The sequence below is a fragment of the Gadus chalcogrammus genome, chromosome 10 (genome assembly GCF_026213295.1).
Source record: "Gadus chalcogrammus isolate NIFS_2021 chromosome 10, NIFS_Gcha_1.0, whole genome shotgun sequence".
Lineage (NCBI taxonomy): Eukaryota > Metazoa > Chordata > Actinopteri > Gadiformes > Gadidae > Gadus > Gadus chalcogrammus.
Window position 1 is genome coordinate 9759103 of NC_079421.1, and position 17302 is coordinate 9776404.

The following is a 17302-nucleotide window of genomic DNA, read 5'->3' on the forward strand; positions in this document are numbered from 1 at the left end:
GTCGGTCCAGGAATGAGCGCGCTACCCTCAAGCATGACATTGGTGCCAGACACACACAGAGGAACGTATACTTAACGGGGATAGCATGTGATTTAGACGGCAGCGGGGCCACGCATATACTCCTTTAAACTGCACATTAGCCGGCCTCCATGCAATAACAAGGGGACCTTTTATCTGCTAAAAGGAGCCCACCGCTGGAGCCAAACAAACACACAAGGTCGCTGCGTCCAGTGCCACAGCGCAGGAATCCAGGAGGACAGGTCAGTTCGACAGGCTAAAAACTCTCCCATGTTTAGGTTATCGAGCCACAAAAACACAGTGGGAATCCGAGAGGATGTTTTCTGTGTTTTTTGTGTATCTTTGTCGAAATACCCCTGATGCATAGCGGAGCCTCCACCTACAGGCTACGGTATATATATCGGGCTGGTGGCATTCTGATGGTACTCTGAGTCGAACCGGCGTGGTTTCAATCCAGACTCATGTACAAGCTCACTTTGAAGCCGTCGCAGCCGTTGTTAAACCCCCACGCTACAGAGTGGCTACAGTGGTTTCCGTCACTACGACGTCGCTAATCGCTACAAGATGTCCGGCGCTAGCCTCACCTGAGTCAGTGGCGGTGACCAGCAGCAGGTAGCTCCCCTGGGTCTCCCGGTCCAGCGTCTGGGTCAGGCTCAGCTGCCCGCTGGACGACAGGCTGAAGGCCGCCTCATCGTTCCCGCCGCTTAGCATGTAGCTTAGTTGCCCGTTAGCACCCTGGTCGTCGTCGCGCGCCACCACCTGGAAGGAATCAACGCGAAGCGCACAGAGATGTAAATGTCTTGGAAATTATGATTAAAACTAATCTCCAGGTTGTTTACACAAGGGCTGATGTGCAGTACAGATGTTCTGTATACATCTGTACCTTGCCGAGTGTAAATATTATTTCCTATTGTTTACGGAGGCGGTAATGGGTGAAGCCTCTTCATGGCTTCTTGAACGCGGCTAATGGACGGCAGAGCAGGACTCCTCTGAAGCAGAAGACCATTAAAGGTTCCACCGTTTAACTACCAGGTGTCGCCTCACTTAGCCATTTGTGATGTCGCTAAAGGTTACGTTTAGAAACCGCGTGCGATGCCTGATCAATATCACACCTGGTGGTAAAATAGGGGCCCTAAAAACCTGGAGGTTTCCGTTCGTCAGGTTTGTGGAAATCAGAGACGGGGCTGGGAAATGACGGACGTATACTGGTGGTCTCATGCCAAACTCATCCAGCCTAGGGCATACCTCGCACACACACACACACACACACACACACACACACACACACACACACACACACACACACACACACACACACACACACACACACACACACACACACACACACACACACACACACACACGTGTATCATAAGCCCAGCAAAAGGCACACCAGCGCTAGCCAGCTAACCCTCTCCCGCGGGCCCAGGGAACCGCAGCCAGGCCGGGCAGACCTGCTTGCTTTTGGGGGTGAAAGCCATGGAGCTGGAGCAGGTCCCACTCAGAGCTGAGGTCTCATTTCCTCATGAGGAACCAGAGCTGAAGACGACCAAGTGGTCTCGCCCCAGGACCTAAACTCCTGATCTTGTGTAATATATACTCAGTTTTGTAATCATAGTAATGTAGTTAAGGGCCTAATGCCCCTTAAACTGTAATTCAACAAACTTTTTTTTTTTTTTCATTTTCCTAAACTCCTTTAATTGAGCTGAACAAATTGCCATAATGTGCCTTTGTTTCTGTTACATATTCATGCATTAATAATGGAAAACAAAAGCTCTCTCTACAACTCTCTATCTGCACTTGTTATTATGATGGAAAACGTGGATGTGGTGTTTGAATAACCAATCAAATTAACATCTAGTCAGGGACTTATGAAACACTGCCTTGTTTGTCGTCTTGTCAGTTCGAGACAAGAACCTCAAATAAAATCTAGAAAATGCCTCTCTGGGTGAAAAACTGTCGAAGAAGTAGGGTCCCAGGATTTGTAGCAAAAGTAAGTAATAAAGAAAAAAAGATAAAAGCCCCGCCAAAATAAGAAAAACAGTGCTTGAGTGCTGCTCCAGCACTCAATTATCAATAATCATCAAACAATAAATCCCAGCTGGGCCTTTCTGACCTGCAGGATGCTGAGCGGCAGCTTGTCCAGGTTCTCCCGGACGCTGACGGAGTACGGCGACAGCTCGAACACGGGTGGGCAGTCGTTGACGTCCAGCAGCACGATGTTCACGGAGGCCCGGTCCACCCTGGGGCTGGAGCCCCGGTCGGACGCCTGCACCGTCAGTGAGTACGACGCCTGCGCCTCGCGGTCCAGCCTCTTCGCCACCGACACCATCCCCGTCACTGAGTCGATTCGGAACTCGGCGTTGGCGTTGCCGCCGGCGATGGAGAAGCGGATCTGCCCGTTGGTGCCCTCGTCGGCGTCGCTGGCGAACACCTGCAGCACGTCGGAGCCCGTCAGCGTGTCCTCCTGGATCTCCACGTCGTAGATGTTCTGCGAGAAGCTGGGCGTGTTGTCGTTGACGTCTAGCACCACCATGGTCACGTCCATGGTGGAGGAGAGCGGCGGCGAGCCCTTGTCGATGGCCACCACCGTCAGGGTGTAGTTGGAGAGCTCCTCGCGGTCCAGCTCTCCCACCAGACGCACGTCCCCGTCCACCGTGCCGATGCTGAACTTGCTCCCGAACGGCCCGGCCAGGGAGTACTCCACGTAGCTGTTGGGCCCGCTGTCGGCGTCCCCCGCCTTGGCCGTGAACACCACCGTGTCCACCGGCGTGTTCTCCTGCAGGTAGGTGACCCGCTGCGAGGTGAAGGTGGGCGGGCAGTCATTGACGTCCAGCAGGATGACAGACACCTGCGCAGTGCTGGTGAAACGGGCCGTGGGGGGCGGGGCCAGGTCCTGCACCGTGACGATGAGGTTGTAGAAGGACTGGGCCTCGCGGTCCAGGGGCCGCCGGGTGCGGAGGACCCCGTCCCTGGTGATGTTGAAGGTGCCTTGGGGGTCGCCCGACGCCACGGTGAAGAGCAGCTGGGCATTCACGCCTGGGGGAGGAACCAACAACCTTCAGCGTACTGTCTGGCAAACGGTGGCAGATGACACGGATTCATACACCGAAGACTCTTGTTTATCGCATATTTTTAGCAGAAAAAGGGACAAAATGAACAGAATGCACGCAGGAAGGAAGTAGTTAACGTGGTCCTGGATAAACAATGACCCCAAAAACAAACGGTGGTCCTCAGTAGAGGGTCCTGCCGTGTGTGTTCGCCTGGTTTGCACAGTTTCCTCTTTAATTGTTCCAAACATGAATCCACAACCTTTTGATTGTCAACGTGCATTTCCACAAATTGTTTGCGTAAAAACATCTGTTGCCCGGGCTCCCTGTTCCTCGTCCTCCGAGCGGCGACTGCGTTCACTCAGAAGGAGACAGCTTGTTATCAAGACACGGAAACAACTACTGCCTGCACTGTTGTGGAAGAATCCCTCTCAACTACTCACAACACAACTCCCAGACGACGTAACGGCCCGCGGCCTCAGACCCATCACGCAGTAAGCTGTCCTCCTGAAGCCCGCTGTGATCATCTACCCCCCCCTCCCCTGGACCCCGGGGTTAAAGCGATCTCAAATTGAGCGTTGGTAATTCAACTCAGCGAGGGCATCCATGCGGTCTCCTTCCCACACTGCGTCACGTGTTTATCTGAAGACAGGTACTCCGTCAGACGACGAAGGCCACTTCCACCCCCCCCCCCCCTCCGTCCGTCCCCCCCTCCGCCCGTCCGCAAGAGAAACTGGTGGAGGTCAGAGGTCAAGGCTTAGGAAGCGCTAACAATGGCGGTGTTTTGTTTTGACAGCCGCCGGGGGCCAGCGTATTGGACGGGGGTCAGATACGAGGAACGCCGGGGCTAATCGGAATCTACGCTACGAGTCTCCGCCGGGAATGTAGGTCGCGGCGACCACGTTAGTCCTGCTTGAAGCGTTTACAACAGTAGCAGAGCACTACTGTATACGACCGTAGTGCTATTTAATAACTACCCTGGAGTGGAGCTTAAACCTGCAGGAATCGTACCCTCACCACACAACGTTCCTCTATTCTGCAGAATGTTGCTGCGAATCACTTCCAGATTCATTCGTTTCAAACGTCATGTCTTGTCTTCCTTAGTATATATATTTTATTATATATTCTTAATACAGTATTTATATATTTAATTTTGTTTTTGTTTTTGTTTCCTCCATTGTATTCACTGAATACTTATTCATACTTATTTAGTAGTCACCCTTAGTTTGTAGTTATCCTTTGTTATAAGTTTTCCTTAGTTGTGGTGGTTAAACTTAATAATTATTTGTGTGCTATTTCCCAGCTTCCGGAGGCTAGCAGCAGGCTTGCTAGCCGCTAGCACTAGAATCATTACACCACTCTAGAACTAACTAGCATCAGACTATCTAGCATCAGCTTAGCTAGCATTAGACTAGGTAGCAGCAGACTAGCTAGCCGCTAGTGCTAGCATCATTACAACAACCAAGCACTAGCTAGCAGCTAGCGTTTGCATCATTATGCCACCCTGGCACTAGCTAGCATCATACTAGCTAGCAGCGGACTAGTAGCAGCTAGTGCTAGGATCATTACACCACCTTAGCACTAGCTAGCAGCAGACTAGCTAGCATCAGAGGGGAGCGTGTCTATGTTCCCCGGGACCTATGTTCCCCTCTTTGTATGAGACTGGAGAACATAGGACCCTTTTTCAAAAAAAGGGTCCTATGTTGCCCGGTCTGTTACTTTTTCCACCATTACTGCCAAATTCCGGCCGAGATAACCACCATTGCATGTCTTTACCTTTTGTGGAAGAGGGAGAGACGTCGGAGAACCCGACGCAGTCTATTCATAATATTGTAATGACCACGGAAGAGGCAGTGAATGAAGTATTGATTAGACGATTTATTAGATGCCACCGCTAATAAACTGTTGGAAAACACAAGACCGGTAACCAATGCAACGCCGGTAAACAAACCCTGAGAAGCCCAATCCCTACGAGAGCTCCCCGCTCTACGGCCATCCGGAGGCGCACAGAGCTTTTGGCCGTGATATTACCTATACAATTATATTACATTATATACTATTATATATAGAGCTCCGGGAGTCGCGTACGGCAACAATCACTTTCTCCTCCATGCTAAGGTTCACCCCAGACTGCACTGCACTGAGTTGGCCGGTTGAACGCTGATTGGCTGTTACGTTACACATGTCACTCAGTGGCCACGCTGTTGAACGCTGATTGGCTGTCATCACGCGAATGTCACGTCAAAGTTTAAATATTTTTAGAGATTGAAAGATTGCGGGGAACATAGGACCCTTTTCCAGAAAAGGGTCCTATGTTCCCCTGCAACAGTGGGGAGCATAGGACCCTTTTTCAGAAAAAGGGTCCTATGCTCCCCGGTATGTATTGCTACAGGGGAACATAGGATGCTTTTGGGAAAAATGGGGAACATAGGACTTAAAAAAATAAAATAAAAGGAACATAGGGATGACCCCCCTGTAGACTAACTAGCCTCTAGAGTTAGCAGCATTACACCACCCTATCACTGGCTAGCAGCAGAGCAGCTAGCCGCTAGCGCTAGCATCACGACCCCGCAGTGGGTCCACCCACCGTCGTCGGCGTCGCTGGCGGCGAGCGTCAGGATGCTGGCGCCGGGCGGGAGGCTCTCAGAGACAGAGCGGCTGTAGGCTGAGGCATTGAAGACAGGCGCGTTGTCGTTGACGTCCAGCACATTGAAGTACACGCGCACGGCGCTGGCCTGCCCGCCGCCGTCGCGCGCCCGCGCCGTCAGCACGTAGAAGCGCTGCGTCTCGTAGTCGAGGGGGCGGGTCACGTTGAAGACGCCCGTCACCGGGTTGAGCAGGAAGGTGTCGTCCTCGGCGTCCTCCTCCTCCAGGGAGTAGGTCACCTCGCCGTTCACGCCCGCGTCCGAGTCGCTCGCCAAGATGGCCGCCACAATGGAGCCTGGGAGGGGGTGGAGGAGAGACGGGAAGAGGGTGAGACCGGGAAACAGAGAGATGGATGGAAGGAACGCAGATGTGTGGGAGGGAAGACAGGAAGGCAGACAGACAGCAGGAAATGCATACAGACAGACAGATAAACAGACAGAGACAATACATAATACACAATAACACATTTCCTTTTTCATTGCTTCAGCCTCAACCTCAACCTTTAAAATAAAACAACAACATCTAACAGATATATACGGCACAAAAAATGTGTCAGGTTCGAATCCCTTCGATAGTGCCATCAGGTGATAGCGTCGCGTCTCAGCGGTGCGTGGGGGGACCGGGGGCCTTACCGGGCGCGGTGTCCTCAGGAATGTCGAAGGAGTACCCGGCGCGGGAGAAGCGGGGGGCGTGGTCGTTGACGTCGCTCACGGTGATGTTCAGCCGCATGTCAGAGGACTGGCGCCCGTCGTCGGCACGCACCAGCAGCGAGTACTCGGAGCGCCGCTCGCGGTCCAGCCGCCGTGTGGCCGTCAGGTCGCCCGACTCAGGGTCCACCCGGAAGCTGTCGTCGGCACCGCTGATGATGGTGTACGTGACCAGGGCGTTGGGTCCCTAGGGAAACCCCACCGAGACAACGCACACACGTATAAATAAAGCCCGCAGTAAACCCGGGTTCCTTTTGTGTGACCCGATACGTGCCACTTGTGTGCCAGGCTGGCTGAACCACCGACCGCGCCGCAAACGTCTCCGCGCTGAGTCATGCGGGCGTGTTTACGCAGCGCGGCCCAGAGCGCTAACAGAGGACCGGCATGCGGACCCCTCTGTTTGTCTCGTTTACGTGTACTTTGTTTCGCAGTGACTGGCTCCGGTGCGAGGCAGCGGCCCAAAACCAGAACTTAAATCAATATTTGTAGGTTTGCTGGAGCAGGGGCTGGTTTTAGCTCCCGCTCCGGGCCAGACGGCCGGGGCCAGCTGACACTCAGGGAGAGATGGAGAGAGGGTTACTGGGTCTCTGCTTCAGATCTTCAGAGGTTCTAAAGCCGCAGGATGGACAACATCACAGCGAGGAACATGAGAACATGAGGACATGAGAAGCTGGACCTCAAACGTCTCCTGGTTCAAAACGAAAACCCTCTGGCTCATGAACCCAACGCCCAGGGACCAGATCTATTTATTATGTATATATATATATATATATATATATATATATATATATATATATACATTTTATATAAAGAAGATATAACCATACATAAGATGTACTTTATTAACCGCTGAGAATAAAACTACTTCTGGAAGTAAATCTAGGAACACAATGTGGCAGAAGTGTGAGTGCATTTACTTTGTAACGTTGAAATCTTTAACGTAATACTTCAGTCCCTGTTTTCCTTCTCTCGCTCTCTTATTGATTATTAGAGACAGTTAAGAATCCCGCGGGAATGAACCCTCTTTGTGAACGCCCTACAAAGAGCGTGCGTGAGGCAACAGAAAGGCATTCAAAGGCTCCCTGTCCCCTCGCCTAACCCCCTTTGTAGCCCAAAAGATCTGCCACACCACGTCTCATACTCACAGAGCTTGAATAATGCGCCACAAGGCTTTTAGGGAGAATGCTTAGGTCAGGAGAGAGAGAGAGTGAAGGAGCTGAATGGCAAGTTTCCCTGTGAGAACGCCTCTTAGTCTTTGAACTCGCAGGGCCGATAGAGTTGCTCTATAAACCTGGCTAATAGGTCCCCGGGCAGTGTGAATGCGCCCGGGCGTCAGGACACATGTGAGGGCTTTAGCCGCGGCCCTGGACCCAGGCCCGGGCCCCGGGGGCCCGCGTGACGACCGGATAAAAACCCCAGCGACAAAGTCGTTGACATTTACGTTTGTGCGGCGCACAATGACCGAGCCCAGACGACTGTCTGCGTTGGTGTCTCTCGCTCAAAAGAGAGCGGGCCGTCGGAGAGGCAGAAGAGACATCAAAGGCCGTGCCGCATTCAGGCGGGATGAAGAGGGGTCTCTGGTTACCGCCGTTAGCCACTACGCTAACAGAGGGCCTTTCACCTAAGCCTCATGGCTGCGACGGCTTTGGGACGGTGGCACCACAGCACGCCGCTAAAGGAGCTGTCAGCTTTATATGGGAACCGTGAAGGTGGAGGGGGGGGGGGGGGTCGAGGGTTGATGGGGCTGCTGGTGGGAGTGGTGGTGTTGGTGCGGGTGATGGTGGTGGTGGCGGTGTTGGTGGTGGTGGTGGGGTTGGTGCGGGTGATGGTGGTGGTGGTGGTGGGGGTGTTGGTGGGGCTGATGGTGGTGGGCTTCATGATAGTGGTGGTGATGGTCGTAGCGAATGGGGTGGTGATGGCTCACAGCCCAAAAAACTAGCTCTAGCAGAAATATATTCATGTTATTAATACGCGGCCTGTATGCATGTGTCGGGTGGCTGTGATTATTAATATGTCCCCTCGCGCTCTCCGGGTGTGTTGATGTTATGAGTAGAAAAACAAGCGTGAAGACTTGAGGAAGAAAAATAAAGGCACACTTGGCAAGCGACGGAAACAGATTTTCAAGCGCCTGAGATCACCGTCGGCAACGGACCAACGGATATTACCATGGTTACTTTGATGATGAGCTGAAGGTTCTGCTCTCGATTCAGACTTTAACGGGGGTGCTGGAAACACCACACTTGGTAACTTCTAGAAAGCTGAAAAACGAAACAAGGACTAAAAACTTAAAACCTGTGAGTTAGGTCAGAGACGACGATTCAGAGTAAATCCTTCAGGATTCAATTCCCAATAAAACTGTTTAGGAACGTCAATGGGGAAAATCCGAGCTGAACGATCAATACTAAATGGAATGTATTTATATAGCGCTTTTCTAACCAGTGGCCACTCAGAGCGATTTACAGCATTGCCTAACATTCACCCATTCATGCACACATTCACACACCGGCGGCGGAGTCAGCCATGCAGGGCGACAGCCAGCTCGTCTCCAGCAGTCAGGGTGCAACGTCTTGCTCAGGGACACCTGACACCGGGGGGGCCTGGGATTAAACTAGCAACCTCCCGGTTACCAGCCAACCCGCCCTACCTCCTGAGCCACATGCCGCGCAATATTAAAACAACATCCGACGGACATGACCCGGGCCTAAGGGAGGAGGGCGGTCGTTACCATCGAACTCTCGCAGTCATCATCAGACGACCTGAGTCCTCCTCTGTTTCCCAGAGTCCTCTCCCCTCGTCTCCTCTCAGAGCTCCTCTGTCTCCCAGAATCCCCTCCCTCGTCTCTTCTCAGTCCTCCTCTCTTTCCCAGAGTCCTGTCCCTCCTCTCCTCTCTGTCCAGACTGTTACAACTCTGTGTCGCTTTAACCTTCTCTGGCTTATTGAATAACCAGAGAGGCTGGGGCTCCTACAGGGGGGGGGGGGGGGGGTACTGCTGCTCATCTTAGAGCCCCGCTGTCATCAATCAGGACTCGAGGTCTGGCAATCCCATCAGCCACCTGGGCCTCGCCGTCCGGTGCCCGGCACTCGCACTCTGACAATTATTTCTGTGATACGGCCCGTGAGGTGTGTGTGTGTGTGTGTGGGCGGAGATCAACATGTCCACACTCTGACACATTCACACACATAAACACGCACACGTGGACGTCAACACACACTGGAAGTACATTGTCACCCCGGGCTTTGCTGCTGATAGAGCACATTTGTTCACTCACAGACAAACACACACTAAGAGGCGGGCAATCACACATACATACACACACACAGACAAACACACACACACACACACATACATAAACACACACACACACACATTAACACACACACACGCATGCACATTCATTCATACGCTTGCACTCACTAAAAGTCCATGTCGTCCATTGAGCCGACTGTTATCCTGACCTTGCCTTGAACATTTAAGGCTGACTTCAGCGCCCTCCACGGACGGTCAGGCTTGTTGATGAGAGGCGGGAAAGGCTTGACCAATCAAACGGCACTATTGGGCAAGAGGGCGTGGAGCGCCCGGAGCGGAGCAGAAGGAAACTCATTCAGTACCCCAGTGGATTCTGGGAGCATGCGGCGGTCGGAGGTGTGAACCCAACCGCCAGCGGGGAGATCAGCTTCCTGTACGTCCGGCCAGCTCGGCCAATCAAAACACAGGATGATGGAAACCAGGAACCTCTTGGGGAACGATGCCTTGACAACCGTGGCCTGAATACCGTCTTGCGCAACTCACTTACTTCATTTAACGTGATTCCTGCGACTACTTGTGCTGGGACGCCCGTATTTCACATCTGGGATTCATAAAATTTATATTTTCTTCTTTTATCTTGATGTCTGTGCAGTACTGGTTTGTTGGAACATTTCCACGCTTTTTGATATCTTATTTTGAGGTAACTCAACCATCCCCCCCTGACTGAAGTTGTGTTTCCTGGAGCGACTTGCATCCGATGGCGCAGGATTTAGACTCTCGTCGCTCCGTCATCGCTTACAAATTCAGGTTGTCCTCAGACTCACTGATGAGTCACTTTATTACACCGAAGCATCTGCTAGATTAATACAATCCGTCACGATGTATGAGGCACAGTTTAAAAATAAGCTCTTTGTTTGAGTGGGCGGACTGCGAATAAAATATGTCCATGTTAACAAAAAAACTGATCAAACCAAACAACCACCACACCTCGAAGTGAAGGCTGCATTTAACAGACCCGACATCCAGCGCTCCGTTCTGGCCATCGCCCCTGGGACCCACTCTGTTTAATTTTGAGGCTAATCCCACACTTGGAGAACTCTCCTAAACACCTAATGTTCTCCTCTGGTTCAGCTGGAACGGCTTTACCTGGGACATTCCTTCCAGGTCATGTCAGAACGCTCATTAAGGAAACGCATTCTGTCCGAGAGCACAAAAGGCAGAGCGGACAGGGTGAGAACCAAACCACCAGAGGCCCGGGGAACACTACTACAAGGCTGCGCCCCTTTTATCCCGTTGTCTCCCCCCTTTTTACCCTCAAACGCAGCCCTAGCGTTTGAGGGTAGAAGGAAACGGGTGTAGCAAACCGTAGACGCGTAGCAGCCGGGTCTTAAAGCCTGACACATGAGTCCCACATGTGACGGGCTGGGCTATGATGTCTGTATCCAGAGCCAGTCAGCTCTCCCAGTTCAGCTGGCGCTCTTGGCTTTTGCCATATGCTTTAACACATGTTGGGTTATTTTCTCAGGGCGCCGGTGCCATCGCGAGGCTCAGCGTCAGTGCGACACCGGCTTCCTGCGTTAGGATGTGGGCAGCGCGTTGGCCGGCCTTGTATCTGGCGCAAAGAGGACAGAGCTGGAGTTGAGCACAGGCTCCTATTTAGCAACCTATTCGTGGTAGCGCAGAAGTTTGGCAGAGGCTTCTCCGAGGCCTGTAATTCCTGAACGACGCCAGTTTATTTTAGTGCCTCAATTTCTCTCGCTCTTCGCACCGAGCGACATTTTTCCTCTCCCGCAGAAAAATAGGTTGCAGAGCCTAAAACCCGACTTGGTTTTTTAATTTAACAGTTTGAGGTTCAGCCTGAGATGGTAAGACTCTGTAGCGGGCTTAACTCGACACGCAGGAGAGCGAGAGGCACGACAGAAGGACGGTGTAGTGTGATCTCAAAACCACAGGCTGGACCTCTCTGTTATCACAGCCTGGAAAGTTCTCCAAGTTCTCTCGTGAAGAAGGAGATAAAAGCCCTGGGAGCAGGTCCCCTCCAGGACCCCTCCAGGTCCCCTCCAGGACCCGGGGCGTCCAGGACACTCTCAGGGTGAGTCCGCTCTGCTTGCGCGTCACGGCTGAGGCAACAACTGGGCAGTAAAACAAGTGTGGCCTCATGAGTTAATGTTAAATCTGAGCCTTTTTATTCCCCCCCTCGTCCTAATCTTTGTCTCCTTCCACTAGTTTCCACTCCTGTCTGTTGTTTCATTTGGCGAGGGGTGACGGGCCTTTTTCAAGGGGGGAGGGATCTTTGGCGAGGGGTGAGGGACCTTTGTCGAGGGAAGAGAGACCTTTGGCAAGGGGGGAGGAACCTTTGGCGATAGGGGAGGGACTTTTGGCGAGGGGGGAGGGACCTTTGTCGAGGGAAGAGGGACCTTTGGCAAGGGCGGAGGGGCCTTTGGCGGGTGTGAGGGACCGGAACCCTTTGCAGGGGCCGGGGGTTTGGGGATTCTCGCTTACTGTGGGATTCAATGTCCACAATCTGCCTGGAGCAGCGAAAGATGGAGGCTTTTGCTAATTGAGGCCGATGCCGGTGATGTCATGGCGACTACGGTGGCCGCGGAGGGACTATCAGAGCGTCAGATGGGGAATTGGATCTGTGAGCAGCACTGGCTCTGTGCCCCGCACTACCTGCCCTCGGCTGGCTCCGGTGTCTCAGAACACGGGGCTGGTGAGGAGGATTTCTGCTTACGTCCATGAGAGTGTGAGAAAAGGAGACGGGAGGAAGAGGGAAAGGAGATACTGGGCTAAAGGTCGGAAAGGGCAGACTAACATTGTTGTTTCTTGCTTGGGTTAGTATTGGTAGTACTGCTGCGGTGTTGTTACACCTTCAGAGCGAAGGACTTGCTGATGATGTGGTGGTCAACTTATTCAGATCTTCCTGTTTTATAATCTCTAAACTGTTGTTTCTGCATCTTTGTAGTGTCACAACATTGCAAACTACAAATTCTCCATGCAGGTGTCCAATACAACACATACTCTGTCATGTTTAATGATCCATGGTGTTCATCATTTGAATCTAAATACAACACTCCCCCACATGTGACTGAAGGCACAGTGCTTCAGTTCAAATGAGCGCTCGGAGCAGCGTTTACGTATCCGTATACACATATACATATACAAGCGTCTTACAGCGGTTCATACACACTTTCACACGCAGCCAGGGTGAGTGGCCTTGCTCAGGGACACCTCGACCCTCAGCTAGGAGGAGCCGGGAATCGAACTAGCCACCTTCCGGTTAACAGCCAACCCGCTCTACCTCCTGACCTAAGCCCTCCGTTCCCCCTGGCCGTTACCTCGTCTGCGTCGGTGGCGGTCAGCTGCATGACCCTGAAGCCGTCGCCCACGTTCTCCTCAATGGTCAGGTCCAGGATGTCGTTGGGGAAGATGGGCGGGTTGTCGTTGACGTCCTGCAGAGTGATCTCCACCTGCACAGGAACACAAACCAGGACTGTAAACACATGAGACACAGAAACGATTTGATGATCATCGTCGATGTTTGATCAGCGATGTTGTCAAATCACTACTTTCTTCTCCTGATGAGCTGAGATTGCTGCTCTGCATGTCTCACACCATGAATGGGTGTGTGAACGTATGAGGGTGTGTGAACGTATGAAGGTGTGTGTGAACATGAGAAGTTTGTGTTCAAAGCCCAGAGCGCTTCGTGGAGCATCACATTTATTCAGTTCTAACCCTCACCCTAACCCTAACACAAAGGTTTACAACCACTGTTCTCTCCAAGCAATGCAGCTAACTGGATGACAATGTAGATAAGCATCTGGGAGCATGCCGCTTAGCCCCCAAAGGCTAACGGTGGCTATTGTTCTGGACACAACCGGATACCCCGACGAGATGGTGTTTCACTTGCGCTGGAGCCAACAGCATGGAGCAGCAGGAGGGCTACGATGAACCTCTATGCTAATGTCAGGGCCGAGACACGCGGGACAGTGAGAGTGAGGCGGCCATTTTAACGGTGTCAAGTGCTCTGAAGTCTGGCCCAGATGATATTGCATTACCACTCGTATTCCCCAATGCCCCGGCCACCTCATCCACTCTCCCCGCCGCGCAGCCGGCCGCCGTCTGTTCACCACTTCTATAAATAAGGAAAAGTTGTGTATGAGATTCCCGCAGTTTAATTCCCATTAATGCTGGAAGTGGTTTTGATCCCAGCAGTCCGACCCGGTTGAGTTTGTCGCTCCACGGAGCCGAGCTTCAAAAGGAAGTGGGGCAAAAGAACAGCTGGCCCCGCACGCACAGGGCCCGACGCACGCACACAAAAGGGGTTGGTGCTTTTTGAACGGGCCCGGTTCCTCTTTAAAGCCCTCGCGGGGTAGACAATGGGTCCCAGGCCATGGGACCACCAGGGACGGTTGTGGGGGTGCAGTGTTTGGAAGTGGGGTAGAGGGTGGTGGTGGTGGATACAGCGGGCCATTCATACCATGAAGGATGGGGACGATGGCGGGGGGGGGGGGGGGTGGGGGTGGGGGGGGGGTGGACAGACCTCACATGTCTCGGCAAATCCACTTTGCAGGATCTCCTCCATTTTAAACTGGTTTTCCTTTCAGCAGCTAAGTTCATTAAGGCGGCCAGTAGGACGTGTCTGCTGGGTGGAGAATGGGCCCAGTAGGTCTGAATGGATAAAGTCGGGGCCGGCCTAAGCAGATAATTGAAGGTTTGGAGCGAGGGTCTGTGCTAATGCGCCCGTTCTCATGCCACGGCACGAACAACATCAGCATCGGCTTTGGGTTTGTATAATTGTTTTATTGAAACATATCTGCACTGATCATCTCCTCTGACCCACATTCAGCGGCACGTTGAGGGGTCCCGGTGGGGGGGGGAGGGAGCGCCGTGTACCCACTGAACCCCCGCACAGACGCAGTCGGCTGGGCTGCGGCGTCGCAGGCCTTGGCTTGATCCGCGCCGCGGTGGCGTCCGGGGAAGAGAGGCAGCGGCAGCGGCGGCGGTGGAGCGCTGCGTAAACACGCGGAGACGGCAGCGCCGGGGCCCTGGGGCCCGCAGCGGAGTCAACAAACAATGAATATTTATTTCCAAGCCCGCGTATCCTTGATGTGTAAATAATGCACGGCCCACTTCTGAGGAGGAGTGAACTAAGAACTAATTAGGGCAGAAGTGCAGTTTTTAGAAATAATTTCCCATTATCCCGCGGGACCCGCGCGGATATCAAAGAGCGGCGCTGAAATATTCATGGCAGGAAGAGGAAGTGAGGTGGGGAGGACTCGTGCGGCGCTTGGCGGTCTGTGGTCTACCTGCCTCTACCAAGGCCCCGAACCCCGGGTGCCGGGGGCCACTGCAGAGGCAGGTGAAACACATTAGTTTACAAAGTAAAAGATAGGATTTCAACTCACTACTGTTTCAGGTTGCAGCTGCCGCAGCCCTGGTGCCAGGACTCTATTATTTATGGGTCGTATGAATGATTCACGGGGCAAACCGTTCCCCGAGCGCGGCCCGCGATGAGACCTCTAAGCGGCGTAAATTACTTGAGCGTGGGATTGACAGGGGGCCATACACGGAGATGTGATGGATTCATCGGGTCGCGGGGAATTCTCAGGGCAAACAAGATACCCCGTTTGGAAGGAGTGTGTGTGGGGGGGGGGGGGGGGGGTAGCGACCGCTCCGGACCGTCGGTCACAGAATCCGGTCCGCGCTTCTCCCATAAAACCTCATTTGAAACCATCAGGCCAGATTGTCTGTCCAATCCAATTAGCGGGTTGGAACCACACTGGGACAATCCCGTTCCACCCCTCGTTCACACGGAGGGAAAAACAAAACAGAGAGAGAAGGAGAAAGCCAGCAGACTGACGGAATGCAGGAAGTAGAGGGGAGATAGCTAGCTCTAATGACTTCCACATCCACGGATCCTGTAGACGGTCTCGTGAGTAGGGACCTGAGTTTCACAGCAAGAGGCTATCAGCGCATACTAACAGACAGCACCCAACGGGCGCACACATTTTTGTAATTATCAAGCTGGCCTTTATTTTACTTTCTTCCTTCACCAACCTCAGGAGAAGCTGGTTAATTAAGCCAAATCTAATCTTGATCAAAGACAGAGATAAGTGTCGTACGGTAAACCTTTGCCCCAGCCAGTGCAGCTCAACTTGGATTGGCAGCGTTAACAACGGGCCCGCCTCAACCGGACTTCACTCGTGGTCCTGATGACCTCACAGCCCCGATGATGCAACACTTGGCCGTCGCGGCCGAGCTCATTGGCTCGTAAAACGTGAGCAGGGTGCGCCACACGCAGGAAATAATCACTTCAGAATGATTGCGTGTCTCATTATATTCAGCTGACGAGTCGAGGTCAAGGGTCGCAGGAGGAAGCGGGGAGTCTTCCAACTTCTTGTTCCTCGCGGAGATTCTGAGACGAGATGATTCCATCCCGTTGCGTCACCGCGGCTAACCGGCGTTCCCGGTCACGCTCGCGACCCTAATTTGGATCTAATGTGTGAAAACCTGGAATCAGGAATCTGTCCCACATGAAACACCTCATTATAGCGGGTACCCAGAACCGACACAGACTTCTAAAGGGAATGATTCAGGATCTGGGCTAGTTGGAATAACAAGGCTCGAACAAACAAAGGAACGTTCCTCGTGCCAGAAAGCACAGTTCATACTCAAAGGTTTTAGAATGTGCCAATCGATTAATACGGAGATGAGAACACAGAAACATCAAGAAGAAAAACACAAGAAAACATTACAAACGGATTATCGTCTACGCTAACATGTGTCCCAGTATGTAGCATGAACTCAGAGGAATCTCAGTTTGGAACCGGAACGGCGGAGAAGGCTGGCACTCCTCTGAGCGTTTCAAGTGCTTTAACAGCAGAAGAGGGAGTATCTGATCCCTGTGACCGCAGCCTTCGCAGTAGGAGAGGCAGTCATCCCAGAGCCTTCTCATATCTCCCCATCTAGTGCTCAGACGGAGGGCTCAAGTCCCGGCCAATCAGCTCGCACGAGACCCTTGCCAGAGGTCAGATGGGGCACGGCAGGTAACCACCACCACCACCGTCTCCATCTCCATGACAACAATCCCCCCCCCCCCGCTCATTTCCAGCGCACCCGGTGCCTCAACGTCTTGGAAAGCCATCGTGTCCCTGATGGTGGTTCCTGGTTGGGCTCGCGGCCCGGTTACCCTCTCCACCCCACCATGGGAAGGGATTAGCATCTGTCTGGAGGGAGAGACCCAGACGGTGCAGTGAAGGGTCCTGATGGAGAAACCGTCTGCAGAGATCTCTGCTCTAATGAGTGCCGAGCACAAAGACAGAGAGGGCCAGGGACTTGTGAGTGAATCTGCTCCCTGCCTCTGGAACTGTCTGCCAGATGAACCGAGGGCATCGCAATCTGTTGTAGGTTCCAATGTCTTAAAAACACAACTCTTCAGATCAACTTTCTCCATATAACTTAACGTGGAGTTACCTTTGTTTGATTGAATATGAATATCTGTGTAATCAGTTCTACTTTAACTTGATAAGCACTTTGGTGTATTTCTGTTTCGCACAAAAGGCGCTCTAAAAATAAAGCTTTGATTTCAGCCTCCCAGACTCCGGTCTCTACACCTTCCACTCCACCGCCAC

General features: G+C 52.7%; 1 protein-coding gene across 1 annotated transcript in view; it reads right to left on the minus strand.

Annotated features, from left to right (window-relative positions):
* The window catches only part of fat4 (FAT atypical cadherin 4), a 98223-nt gene that overhangs the window by 33959 nt on the left and 46962 nt on the right, over positions 1 to 17302 (minus strand). Inside the window, exons 2-6 of the mRNA XM_056600006.1 lie at positions 13007 to 13138; positions 6347 to 6608; positions 5656 to 6009; positions 2135 to 3057; positions 603 to 777 (exon numbers count right to left, since the gene is read on the minus strand). Coding sequence (XP_056455981.1) covers positions 603 to 777; positions 2135 to 3057; positions 5656 to 6009; positions 6347 to 6608; positions 13007 to 13138 — 1846 coding nt within the window. The remainder of the gene's footprint in view (positions 1 to 602; positions 778 to 2134; positions 3058 to 5655; positions 6010 to 6346; positions 6609 to 13006; positions 13139 to 17302) is intronic.